A 12713-nucleotide genomic window follows, 5' to 3' on the forward strand; every position below is an offset into this window, starting at 1 on the left:
AAATGTTAGTTCTACTACTAGCTCCCTTACTGGAGAGAAAATGGAACCATGGCTATGAGTGATTGCATGACTGCAGGGTCCTAGTCATTTATATAAATACTGAATGCACCACAGGACAGTGGAATTGTGTGCCACTACCATGCAAGCAGGGCTTTTTTCCCCAGGCAGAATTTCCCGAAACTCAGTTCCGACATCTCCCAGGTGGGCGCCATTGTCATTTTAAGAGAACAAGGGAGGTGTCCATGGTGAGTTCTGGCACCTCTTTTTCTGGAAAAATAGCACTGCGTGCAAGTCGAGTGTTAGCGTATCCACACATTGTCCCAGTCCAAGAAATCCTTCCCCTTCCCTTCCTCCTTCCGTAGTGAATGTATGTGGAAGCCCCTGTTTGCATTTACTATGGATTTTCAACGGTGGAGTGGAATGGGGGCCAATAATTCTACTATCCCATCATGCATTCACTATACAAGCAACTCCTGTTTAAAGCACATCCAAATGATTGTGATCGCATGAACATACATGGCGCCGAACCCAGAAGGAGCCCCCAAACATCACAAAAATGTCACAAAAAAGGATTGAATGGGGTGGGGGTGGAATGGGGTGGAGCAAGCTTATGCGTCCTCCACCGACATGTGGGGGGGCAGCCCAAACCACCCAAAACAAAGATTGCCTGTACATATTTTGGCAGAAGTGTGAACATACTATGCTTCTATACAGTTTTCACTCAATGGCACCACAGGCAGACAAATATTTCCAATTCTTTTTCTATAATGTTTGTGAAAGGCCAGATCCTTATATCTCCACCCTTGGAGGGAGAAATCTAGCAGGTGGGTGGGGCTGCCCACCTGTCAATCATTGTTGGGACATGAAAGCACACAATGGGGCTGTTTGAAAGCCCTCTTGCAAACAGTCTCAGGCTGTTCTTTGAACACTTGAGTGTAGAAAAATCCTAACATGGGAAGTGAGTCTCGAGAGTTGCACAAAAATGCCTCCAGTTTTGCTTAAACTATAAGCAGCTATAAGCAATGTTCATTCTAGCTCTGCATCTCACATACTACTTGAGCTAAAAGGCTAAAATAGTTTAAACTGATAAGTTCTTTGGTTCCTTAGTAGTATCGCTGTCTGAAAGCTCAAATCTATTTGATGTCATAGTTTTAATAGGACAATTCTACCATCATAAAATTGATCTATCAGTTAAATTTGTCTGTCACATTTCTTCCAGATGGGACAATATAATGCAGATTATCGAGTGCGTTCTTTGCAGGAGGACCCATAGCCTGTCAAATTTGACCTTTAATTCAAGCTATTATGCCTTCTTGCAAAAATAAATCCAACATTTAAAACTTTCAATTCCTGGTGTGTTAGCACATAAGAGATACTCCACCCTTGAGATGCAGTAATAATGTAGTCACCCAAAGTACTGGTGTAACCAAGGCTAAAACTACATTATCTGGAAACAGAAGAGGAAAGTTCCTTAATAGTGAGACAGGGGTTGGAGTGGCAAGGGAGCAATTGCACCTGCAAAGTTAACAGCAGGTATAACTAGATTTCCAGCACTGGGTAACAAGTTGTTGTTTTTACACTTGAAACCATTATTTGCAGTATTTATAAGCCTGCCGTTCACAAAACAGTCCCAGAGCGGGAACATATGTGATGTTCAAAAATCCCTTTCATATAGTAAGGTAAATCATGGGAAAGCAGCTCTGATCAAAAAACTTTGTGGTGCACTCTCATGTGCACAAGGAACTCCTGGTCAAGGAAGTTTTGCCTCTGACTTAAATGTGGGAGCCAGCACCACTAGCGCCAAGAGGATTCATACAGACATCTGCCCCCTCAACAGCGAAGTTATAAAAAGTATCTGGAATTCTGTGCGCACACTGCCAAGTTTCATACTCATATTAAAAACAACAACCTTGAATTGGGTGGAGGGAGAAACATACGTATTTGCTAACCTTTTCGGTTAATATCTTCATAAACCAGAGACTGGCTTGCAGGTTTTTCCAAGTGGGCAGCTTTTACTAGCTTGAAAGCTGTAAATACACATATAGCAAGTTTCTTAAAATAGAGGGGACAGGATTCAGTCTTGCCTGCTTAGACTCTTCACACATTATAAAAAGCGCAGCAGCACACATTTCAAGTCACATTATACACAGGAATTATTTCTGGGTCTACACAGTATCCAGGCCCAAGGACAAAGCATATTCAAAATATTCCTAAGCCCTCCACAGGTACTGACTGCATGAGAAGAGTTATGAACCCTGGTGTGTTGATTAGACACAAGTGTAAGTTCCTGTATCAGGTGTTGATTTAGCTATGACTTTCAGGCTGCAATTCTATACACACTTACTTACTTGAAAGTAAGCCCCACTGAACCAAACCACATGGGCTCCAAACCCCATAGAAAGCCATTTGTGTGAAAGTTTTCCTGATACGGTTTAGGAGATCATAAGCACACCAAGCACTCCAAAAACAACAACAGTAAACTAAGTGGTAGTTCCTTTACACAGATGGCTTCCTATTCATTTTACGTTCCCGGTAACAACCACACTACCAGTACAACGTAAGTCCCATTCCAAGGGATGGAATATACTTCTAAGCAATGCTGATTAGGGTTGCAGAATTCTCAGGATAGTATTGCACACCTGCCATATATAATAACAATCTTACAATTTATGCAAAGCTATTTCAAGTGTTCAAATCTTCACATACATTATCTCTGTAATCCTTACAATAGCCCTGTAAAGTAGGCAAGTATTCCTTTAATCACCACACTATTTAGGATCACCAAGTGAGCTCATGGCTGAGGTGAGATTTTGGTTTGGGATTTATTGGTTTGCAGCTCACCCTTAGTCACTATTCTCTCTAATAAAGGTGAGAGCTTTTTCATGTGCGGTCCTGTGAGATGCTGGTTTTAGAGAATTGAAATACTGTGGACTTGTAACGTTGAATATCACGAGCCATTCCTATCTACTGCATAGACAAAAGGGCATCAGTCAATTCAACCTCTTGGCCTAAAATCACCACAAGATTGTTGTTAAAAAGAAAGAATGACACAAGAACAGACATATGTTGTTCATATTAGAGGTGACATAAAAGTATAGCACACGTGACTAATTGCATTTCACTTAATTTCATTAGGGTACATAATTGTTCTGCAAATTCTATGGTGACAACAATATACTGACACAACAGTATGAAAATTTGTTTCAGGGTGAACCCCTACATCTCACTGAAAGGAAAAATACTGTCTTTTACCTGTGAAAGGATGGTCTCTTTTACTGCCATCTGCAGTGGTCTTTCCATGATCAGGTAATATCAGGGCTGTTCTTCTCCCTTTTTCAGGAATATGCTTCACATTATTATCCACTGAACTGTTTACTACCACTTGCAAACCATTGCCTTTTAATACTACTGTATCAGTTTTAATGCCTTGGTTCATAATGTTGCTGGCTACAACATGAATTTCAGGGACTTCTCTTGAATCTTTTAAATTGTAAATGTCAATCTCAGTTCTGCTTGAATTGTCAGCGGAAAGGAATCTTACAGTGATATTAGTTGCTCTTACTGATCTGCCAGCATTATTATCAGCATTATTGTCCTGTTTCAAGCCAGGAAGCAAAGTTAATTCTTCTTCGGTTCCTGCACCCTTCACTTTATTAGGTTTCACTGGTGTGTCCACAAGGATATTTGGGGAAATCTTGTGCAGCTTGTAACCAATCAGTACTGTATAGCTATTGGGAAAAGGGATTTCTTGTGTTGTTAGACTACTAGGAGTTGCCTTCACTTTTACAGAGGATCCTGAAACAATATAGTTGATATGTTAACATTTTTATGCAGGATATTCTGTACTACAAAACAGCCACGCAGACTACACAACCACACACTTTTCACACAACATCCCTTGGGACTATGACACCGAGCAAATTTGCTGAGAATCATAAATCTTGTTCCTCCAGATTAAAAGGGATAGGTATCCCAGTTAATGTGTTGTAGATTAACGGTGAAAGTAGTGGCTGAGTGTTACTGAGATTAAATGCTGGCCTTCTCCATAGGAAGGTTAGTAAACACAAAATCCAACAACAGGGAACCACCTGCCTTTGACCACATTCAAGTGTACAGTTAATGATCTGTGCTGTTTCTCTGAGGGTTCATGTTCATGCATCAAATTCTTTTGGTGCAGAACTTGGATTCGGTGATCTGCAAATAAAATAATCTGCATGAATATACATGTGACAATATCCTAACCAAAAAAAACAAAACAAAACCCCAAACTTTTAAAACTGTTGTGCGGTGTAGGTAACTGCGAGCCAGAAAATCTCCAATCTTTCCAATCTTTTTAATCAGCCATGAACTCACATGATGGCTGTAGGTAAGCTATGTCGCTTGAGCCTTTCCTGCCCTTGACTTAATTTGCAGCAACCCTATCTTACAAGGCACGGAAGGGGAAGATGAGGCCCAGGGGTCATATTGGGTTCTCCAGGCCTGCCTATCTGGCCTTCAGGATTCTTCCCAGGATACACCCATCCCCAGATCATGTGCCTAACCAGCTGTACTGCATTCCTTCCTTGATTGCCTTTTCCTGGCAGGGATGTGTCCTTGGACCTGTAAGAAATGCCTGGACGAGGAATGGAGATATATATGAATGCAGAAACCTCTGACTCTTGTGTGGCTGGTGTATAGACTCCTGGACAAAAGGTAAACGTAATTTGCATTTCTCCACCCATGTTTCCATTTTCCACACCAGTGGCAAACAGTCCCCAGAAGGTTGCCCTTGTGAGGAATGTGGTTCCCCACACTTGTTATAAGGAACTTTCAGATAATGTATGTGAAGTACTCTGAACACTTAAAAAAAAAAGTACTACATAAGTACCATTAACGATTGTCACTGAATTACACTACGTGAGAAACAGCTTTAACAGCAAATGGCAAGCTTTTGTAGTATTTAAAAGAGGGTAGCAGAAATAACAACAATTGTTTAATGACAGCAAGCCGATACACTGTGCAGTGCGCACACATGACATGGTTCCTTCCTATGGAGTTTAATAGTCGCAGCTCAGTCCTAAATGTATTTATTTAGACTCCAGTTCTACTAAGCTCAACGCAGCTCACTTCTGTATAAATATGCCAAGGATTCAAGTTAAGTGGAAGTCAGTCTAGGCATTATAATATCCACTCGTGACTTCTACCATCTGGCTGCAGACTTTTGTTGCAAGTGGCTGACTTTTGTAGAGGCATCCGCAGCTGGCGTGGAAGCTTGCCCACAATTTCTTGTAATTTATAAGCGAAACAACTCAGTCATTTGAATTATTGTGCTCCTTAAAATGTGTTCTCAATGTTGTACACTGTGCTGTGGGATCTTTTGATAAATCGAATAAATAATTGGGAGGAGCCATGAGGCAAGCTAAACTGGACAGTAGAAATGTGTGTGGCAATTTGCCATGTGACTACAGTAACATGTGGCTTAGCCACACAGTGCACAGCACAAACATCTTAAAATATGGTCTGGCAAAGAAATGGCAAGCATGGACACCAGGAAGGCACAAAAGGGACCAGAACATGCATACAAAATGTGATGCTCAATTGTGGTCCAGGAAGGGCTTTGTAAAATTAGGTTTCTGGAAGAGGAATAGAGAGGAGAAGATATGGAGGAGGCTAAGAACACAAGGAAAATCTTGCTGGATCAGAACAAAGTTCTATCTTGTCCAGCATTCCTGTTTTGCACGGTAGTCATTCATATTCCTATGGGAAGCCCACAAATAGGGAGTGAATCATACAATTCTAGTTGGGAGGGACCCCGAGGGTCATCTAGTCCAACTCCTGAATCTCAACACATGGTTCCCCATCCAATTTGAAACCATGTTGGACCCTGCTTAGCTTTGCAATTGTGGTTATCAGTTTTATTGCTGCACCACTAGAAGGCAATGGCCTTTCCCCATGGTTGCTCCCCTGCCACTGTAATTCAGTGATACACTGCCTCTGAACTTGGAGCTTCCACACAGCCATTGCAATTCGTAGCACTTTGTGAGCCCATCCATTCCCCCTCCAAAAGCATGCCTAGAAAACGGGGGGGCGGTTGGGGGGCAGGTATGCAAGCAAACAAACAAACAAACAAACAAACAAACAAACAAACCCAAAGACAAATAATAAGGAGCCAACATAAATGCATACTGTGAAAAACACTCTAATACACAGATAACTATTTTCAGATTATTTCGCATTTATGTCAAGTTTTGAGCCCTACTTTTCAGCTTGTATGTGGTGGGCTAGAGTTTCACTGGAAATACAGAGATTAACATTTTGTACATCTTTGTGCATTGATATGTAATGCTTATTTATATGTTATTCACATGGGAATATAACACGTGATAGAGAGCTGCTACTTACCAAGTAATTTAATAATTTCTTTAAGATTATTTTTTGAATTTATTGAACTGTTTACATCTGCAAAAAAAATAAACAATTTCACAATGACATCAGTTATAAAGACTACATGCCAGAGTTCTTTTGAAATTGCCCATCTTCTCATCAGTTATCATGAACACCTTTAGGATACACCTACCAAAGTCAGTGAGCATAGGATCAATTCTTTTGGGCCGGATTTCAAAATGATGAAAGCAAACTGAACAAATTTGTGTAGATACTGAACACATCCTAAATCAGCTTCTTCACACATTCAGTCTACAACTGAACTACTTTTTCCATGCCACTGTAAAGTGCTGAAATTGAACTGGCACGGTATAATCCTAGTCCAAATTCAGAGGCTGAGGCAAGTTTTCTAAGGTCTCAGGTTTGAAGCAGATGCTGCTGGACTGCAACTCCCATAATCTCTGGCCACTGACCATGTTGGGTGGGGCTGATGGGAAATGTAATCCAATGATATCTGGAGGGGTCACCGGTTGCCTGTCCCTGACCTAAGCCAAACACAACTCAGAAGAACAAAAGGATGGGAAGTTTCTATGGCTCCATGCCAACAAGAGGTAAGTTAGAAAAGCAGGAGAATGTTTATTTTTTGGCTTAAACTGTTCAAGAGACACACGGCATATTCTCAAGGAGGGTCTTAGTTCCTGTATGAATTGTATTGAGAGGAGACAACAAGGCACTATTTTAAATTAATTAGGTCTATGTAGTAAGTACAAAACTGAGCAACAAGCAAAGACAAGACTGAGTGAGAAAGTCAAGAAGTCACACTGAAAGACAATTAGAATTGCAAACTTAACCTTTGAATCTTTTCACAATGGGGGTTTCTTGAACTCATGAAGGTGGAAACAAATGGAGGATTTCACCCCTATAATGATCTAGCTTGGAATGCAGGGAGGAAGGCTAGGGAAATGGAAACCCCAGGGAGAGAGGGAGAGAGGGAGGGGGGGAGAGAGAGAGAGAGAGAGAGAGAGAGAGAGAGAGAACACGAAACAGCAAGATTAAACTGGGGACATCTAGCTGAGGAATTAAAACCAGACATGACTTTAAGGGTCTGGATTGCCTCTGCCACTAAGAAGATTTGACCCATCTTCATTGTTTGCTACTAGGGTGAGAGAACTAGCTATTTGCCTTCTCAGGAGCCACACATGCTTTACACAGGAGAGGTATCATTTGTTCTCTATGTTTTCTTCTGCTCTGCAGGTATTGCTGTTCTGCTAGTTGCCCGAGTTCTAAATGTTCTGCACTGCTATGCTTCAACAAACCGATTGATATGTGAACCTTTAAACGAGAGTGTGTTGTTGCTCTCTGTTTCAGTGGGAACTTGTGGCTCCTGTAACACCCTTCTGGAGGGCATCAGATTGTAGGGCTTGAACCATGGTGATGCTGAGGCCATCACACCAAAGCTGCACCATTGCTCTCAGTCCACATTAGAAACAAGCCAGTTTGATATGTTAATTAGCATATACCACTGCTCCATAAAAGAGCTTTGAGTCTGCCCTTGGAACCAATGCTAACTCAAATTTCAATGTTTTCTGTTTTCTAATAGTGAGCCGAAAGAAATAAGCATACACACCAAATGGCAATGACGCCTCTATAATACTACCTTCAACTCACTTGTTCTTTTTTTTAAAAAAGCCCACTAGTATCTGTTTCTAGCCCAAAATCCTGACTGGAGGTGTAGGAGAAATATATCACTGCTCACTTAGTTTGACTAAGGTCTATGGAACTGTTCATTCTAGCATGACCGACCATCCATCATTAGACCCATTCTGAATGCCACAACATATTCAAGAAGTATATGCATGAATCCAAAGTTCCAACACTAAACCAATGACAAAGCTGATTTTCAAATGGTCTTAATGACAGACAATCTGCATACCAATTGACTCATTTACGCACATGATAACTGAGAACAATACAAGAAAAATATGTAAAAAGGTCTGTAATGGTGCATGACAATTGCTTCCAAGTATGCTGACCTTTGGTAAACGAAACAAACAAAAAGTACAGTGCTCTTTTGACGAGACATTAATGAGTGATTAAGAATGAGTACAGCTGCATCATATGAACACTCGGTTAAAAATATTCTTTTTGCATTCAGTGTCAGTCTCATAATTATGATGGAAAACACTGTGGAAGGAAGCAAGCAAGCCTATGCAGTGAAATATTTATATTTTTACAATAGCTATATGGTTTTCGACAAAATTGTCAAATACCAGCTCACTTAATATTTTTCCAACTACTATTATTTATATGCAGACCCTATCATTACTATTACATGCTGGTACAGCAGTAGTTTAGTAAATTCTTACTTAATTTCCAATATCTACAGCCATTGCATATTGCCTAGATATTCTAGAATGCTACCTTTTGAATTCATTTCCTAAAATAATTACTTAACAGATAAACCCAACAGACAATCTGGATTTATTTTTAATGTGTGAAAATGTTTGAAAATTAAAATATGAAAGCTACATACTTTTAAAACATTAAAACATTTTTTAAAAAACATGTATTTTGGTATTTTTGGGTGGTGGACCAGAGCTATGGTTCTCAAAACTGAAGATGAACTAAGGAGGTACAGGCAGCTTCTAGGACTAGCAGAAGGTACTGATTTCAGCAAGGCTTTCAACAAAGTCCTCCATGATATTCTGGAGGAGAAGCTGGTAAAATGTGAGCTAGATGGTGTTACTGTTAGGTGGATTTGCAGCAGGCTGACTGGACCTAAAAAGTGCTCACCTATGGTTCCTTCTCATCCTGGGGGGAAGGTGACAAATGAGGTGTCATACTGCTGCAGGATTCTGTCCTGGGTCCAGTGTTGTTCAACATTGGATGAAGGAATTGAGGAGAGGCTCATCAAATCTGCAGATGACACCAATCTAGTTGGGGTAGCTAATACTTCAGAAGATAAACTCGGGAATCAAGATGAATTTAACAGATTATAGAACTGGGCCAAAACTAACAAATTTCAACAAGGACAAATATAATGTTCTACGCTTAAGTAGGAATGGTAAGATGCACAAATATAGGATGAGGAGCACCTGGCTTGGCAGTAGTACAGCACACATGAAAAGGGTCTAGTTGTCTTAGTAGACCAGAAGCTTAATATGAGTCAACAGTGTGATGCAGCAGCAAAAAAGCTAATACAACTCTAGACTGCATCAACAAAAGTATAGTATCCAGAGAAAAGGAAGTAATAGTACCACTCTGTTCTGCCTTGGTCAGACCACACCTGGAGTACTGTGTCCAGTTCTGGGCAACACAGTTTTAAGAAGGATTTTGATAAGATAGAACATGTGCAGAGGAGGGTGACTAAGATGATCAAGGATCTGGAAACCAAGCCTTACGAGGAACAGTTGAGAGAGTTGCTTATGGAGAAGAGAAGACTGAGGGGGGTTATGATAGTGATCTTCAACTACCTGAAGGACTGTCATATGAATAATGGGGCAGGGGCAAGCTTGTTTTCTGCTTGTTTCCAGAGGTTAGGATTAGAACTAATTCAAATTACAAGAAAGGAGGTTCCAAATAAACACCAGAAAGAACTTTCTGACGGTAAGAGCTGGAAAGGACTAACTCAGAATGGGGTAGACTCTTCTTCATTTTAGGTTTTTAAACAGAGGGTGGATAGCCATCTGTCAGGGATACATTAGCTGTGATTTCTGCATTGCAGCAGGTTGGACTAGGTGGTCCTTGGGGTTTGCTTCTAATTCTATTATTTTCTGGTTCTGTTATTATTATACCCAGTCCCAGCCCAGCCTGTGTGGTCCTGAATGGCTAAAAGGAGACATTCTGTTATGCCAACCTGCTCTCCTCTTGCACAATTAATGGAGCATAGACTGTCACTCATAAAGACAGCTCCCCGTAGCCCATGCCCTCAAAGAGAGTCAAATATATTAGGATCAAGTGACATTCCTAAAAAGGGGGAACTAGCAATGGGTAGGGTAGTGGTTAGCATATTAGCCTATGGCTAGAGAGACCTGGGTTCTAATCTCATAACATGGATCATGTGCCTGACCTCCAACTCTGCAAGCTTTAGAACAATGGCAAATACTGCTCTAGCAGATAATGTAATAACCTCTGTTGTTTCACTCCCCTGTGCTCTACACCACTGCATAGCCTGCTTAACTTGGAACGATACTGTCTGTTTCTCAAGAGAAAAATGCCGTTTGAGGCTCCCTGATTCACCATGTTGATCATACAGTCATCACAATTACAATGTGAAGAACCCTAATACAATGCACAAGGTATAAAGGACCTTGTACACCAGAAACCAAAGTCAAGTTCTGAGTGTATTCTACTTCCCATGTCTGAAGTAGTCTCTTCAGAATATAACCTCTCCTTACAAATCAGCTTAACACTGCACACCAGCAATAATATATTGTGACTGGCTGGGTACTTGACTCCTCCCTGCTCTGCTTCTGCAGTCCAGGGCATGCAACAAAAATAGGTATGTCAAGCCTGTGACAAACACCAACATACATGGCTGGTGCACTGCATTCAGCTTGGTGAGTCACAAATTGTGGAGGCTGGTGTAAAATGACCATTAGAATAATAACCTTGAGACTAAAACCCCACAGAAGCTGATCAATTATGTGACAATAACCTCAACAGGATATGCAAGGCCTTGGACCATGATGATTCATATAAATTATAATACAGGTCTAATTTTTGAGTTATGGCATTGGGCAAAGACTGCACCAGGTAACAAGAAACATTTTAAACAAATAAATTATAGTGTTTGCATCAAACTGGCTTGCACAGATACTTATTTGAAAAGGCTGTTCTATATTCCCGAGCACCATGGAACTGTTGACTACAACAGACTCCCTTAAATTCAGATCAACTTTTCAATCATGGATTCACTCTACAGGAGGAACTGCTGAGCACCGGTGGGATGCTAATTTGCAAGAGGAAGCAGGAAAACCTGGGAAATGGTACTCCTTCCCTTTTCCCCCCCGTCTGCTTTTGGAACTGTTTTTCAAAAGAGAAATCCTGAAGAAGGTTGCTCTCCAAGCAGAGTTGAAAGGGGGAAGTTTTGTTGCTTTCTTCTTTTGCTTCCCTCAGTGTCTCAGAGATCAATTAAAAGCGGTGAAGAGATCAGAGCACCACCTCCTGCCCTTTTGGGGAACAGAAGCACTTTGGAGCATTTTTTGCTTATGTGTTTTCTCTCTCTGTGTGTGTTTGTGTGTGTGTTTGGATCTAAAGGACAACATACATGTTTACACCATGTGAATGCATAAAGAGGGCATTGCTTCATACAATCAGCTACAAAACCTGAGTCCTCTTTATACCGAAAATAAAATACCTGCACTGAAAGATATGTGATGCTGATATACAAAGCACTTTGTGTTCATCCCTTCCTGTAATTTGGAAGGAAAATGTAGCCAATCCACTTTAAATTCTTCAATTGCAATGGTTCAGCAGCCAGCAATTATTTAACTTGTGGAGTATTTATTCTTTTGAGCCTTAGACTGCAAGCCTTTGCTACTCAGAAGTAAGTCTCACTGAATTGTGCACAGATTCTGCAGTCTTATACTGGAATCTTAAGCATTTTTTACCCAGAAGTAAGTCCCACTCAGTTCAATAGAGTTTACTCTCTGGTATGTGCCTGATAATCATCATCATTATTACTATTATTATTACATACAGGCATAATACTTCTTAGAATTCCTCAAATGATCTATTACTCTCTGAGATGATCCACTTAAGGTTGAATGAAAGCCCCCACCCCACCCCCACCGAGGGAATTGCACTATTTGGAGAGACTCTCTCTTCTACAGCCTCTTTCAAACTCCTTTTTATGCCCCTTATGAACAAATATGTTGAAGTGTGTGTGTGTGGAGGCAAGTGGGGTGTTCTCTCTCTCTCTCTCTCTCTCTCTCTCTCTCTCTCTCTGTGTGTGTGTGTGTGTGTGAGAGAGAGAGAGAGAGAGAGAGAGACACACACAAATAGGGTCTTTTCCCCAGGTGACAGAAAGCCTCGTTTCGGCCTTGCAGGGGTGGCCTCTGCCCAGCCGAACCCTCACGGAGCGCGGCGCAGGATACCTGGGCCTGGTTCTCGCTGGGGCCTAATCTGAGTGTTCCAGCTGGGCAAGGAAGCGAGGAGGACGAGGAGGCAGGCGGGGACGGCACCCCTAGCGGCCAGCGCCATATTCGCCACCGGCCACCTCCGGCAGGAGACTCCGCTGTCCTGGGAGCGACTTAGCTCCAGCCACCTGGCTACGCTTCTCCTGCTCCGGCCGGCGGGGCGCTCGGTCTCCAGGACACGGGGCGCGCGCCGAACGCTCCCGGCTCTGT

The 12713-nt window shown here is 41.5% G+C and overlaps 1 protein-coding gene across 9 annotated transcripts in view; it reads right to left on the minus strand.

Moving 5' to 3' along the window:
• Positions 1 to 12713, minus strand: part of LOC309339744 (uncharacterized protein) — a 28329-nt gene that overhangs the window by 15149 nt on the left and 467 nt on the right. Inside the window, exons 1-5 of one of the 9 annotated variants that reach the window (XM_081858088.1) lie at positions 12462 to 12707; positions 6382 to 6438; positions 4093 to 4194; positions 3253 to 3795; positions 1950 to 2027 (exon numbers count right to left, since the gene is read on the minus strand). In XM_081858088.1, coding sequence (XP_081714214.1) covers positions 1950 to 2027; positions 3253 to 3795; positions 4093 to 4194; positions 6382 to 6438; positions 12462 to 12567 — 886 coding nt within the window. In that variant the 5' untranslated portion in view covers positions 12568 to 12707. Of the gene's footprint in view, positions 1 to 1949; positions 2028 to 3252; positions 3796 to 4088; positions 4195 to 6381; positions 6439 to 12461; positions 12708 to 12713 lie in introns of those variants that run through there. The other 8 variants (XM_081858087.1, XM_081858092.1, XM_081858090.1 and 5 more) reach the window with 8 other exon arrangements.

The sequence above is a fragment of the Podarcis erhardii genome, assembly GCF_964252035.2.
Source record: "Podarcis erhardii genome assembly, chromosome: 4".
NCBI classification, from domain to species: domain Eukaryota; kingdom Metazoa; phylum Chordata; class Lepidosauria; order Squamata; family Lacertidae; genus Podarcis; species Podarcis erhardii.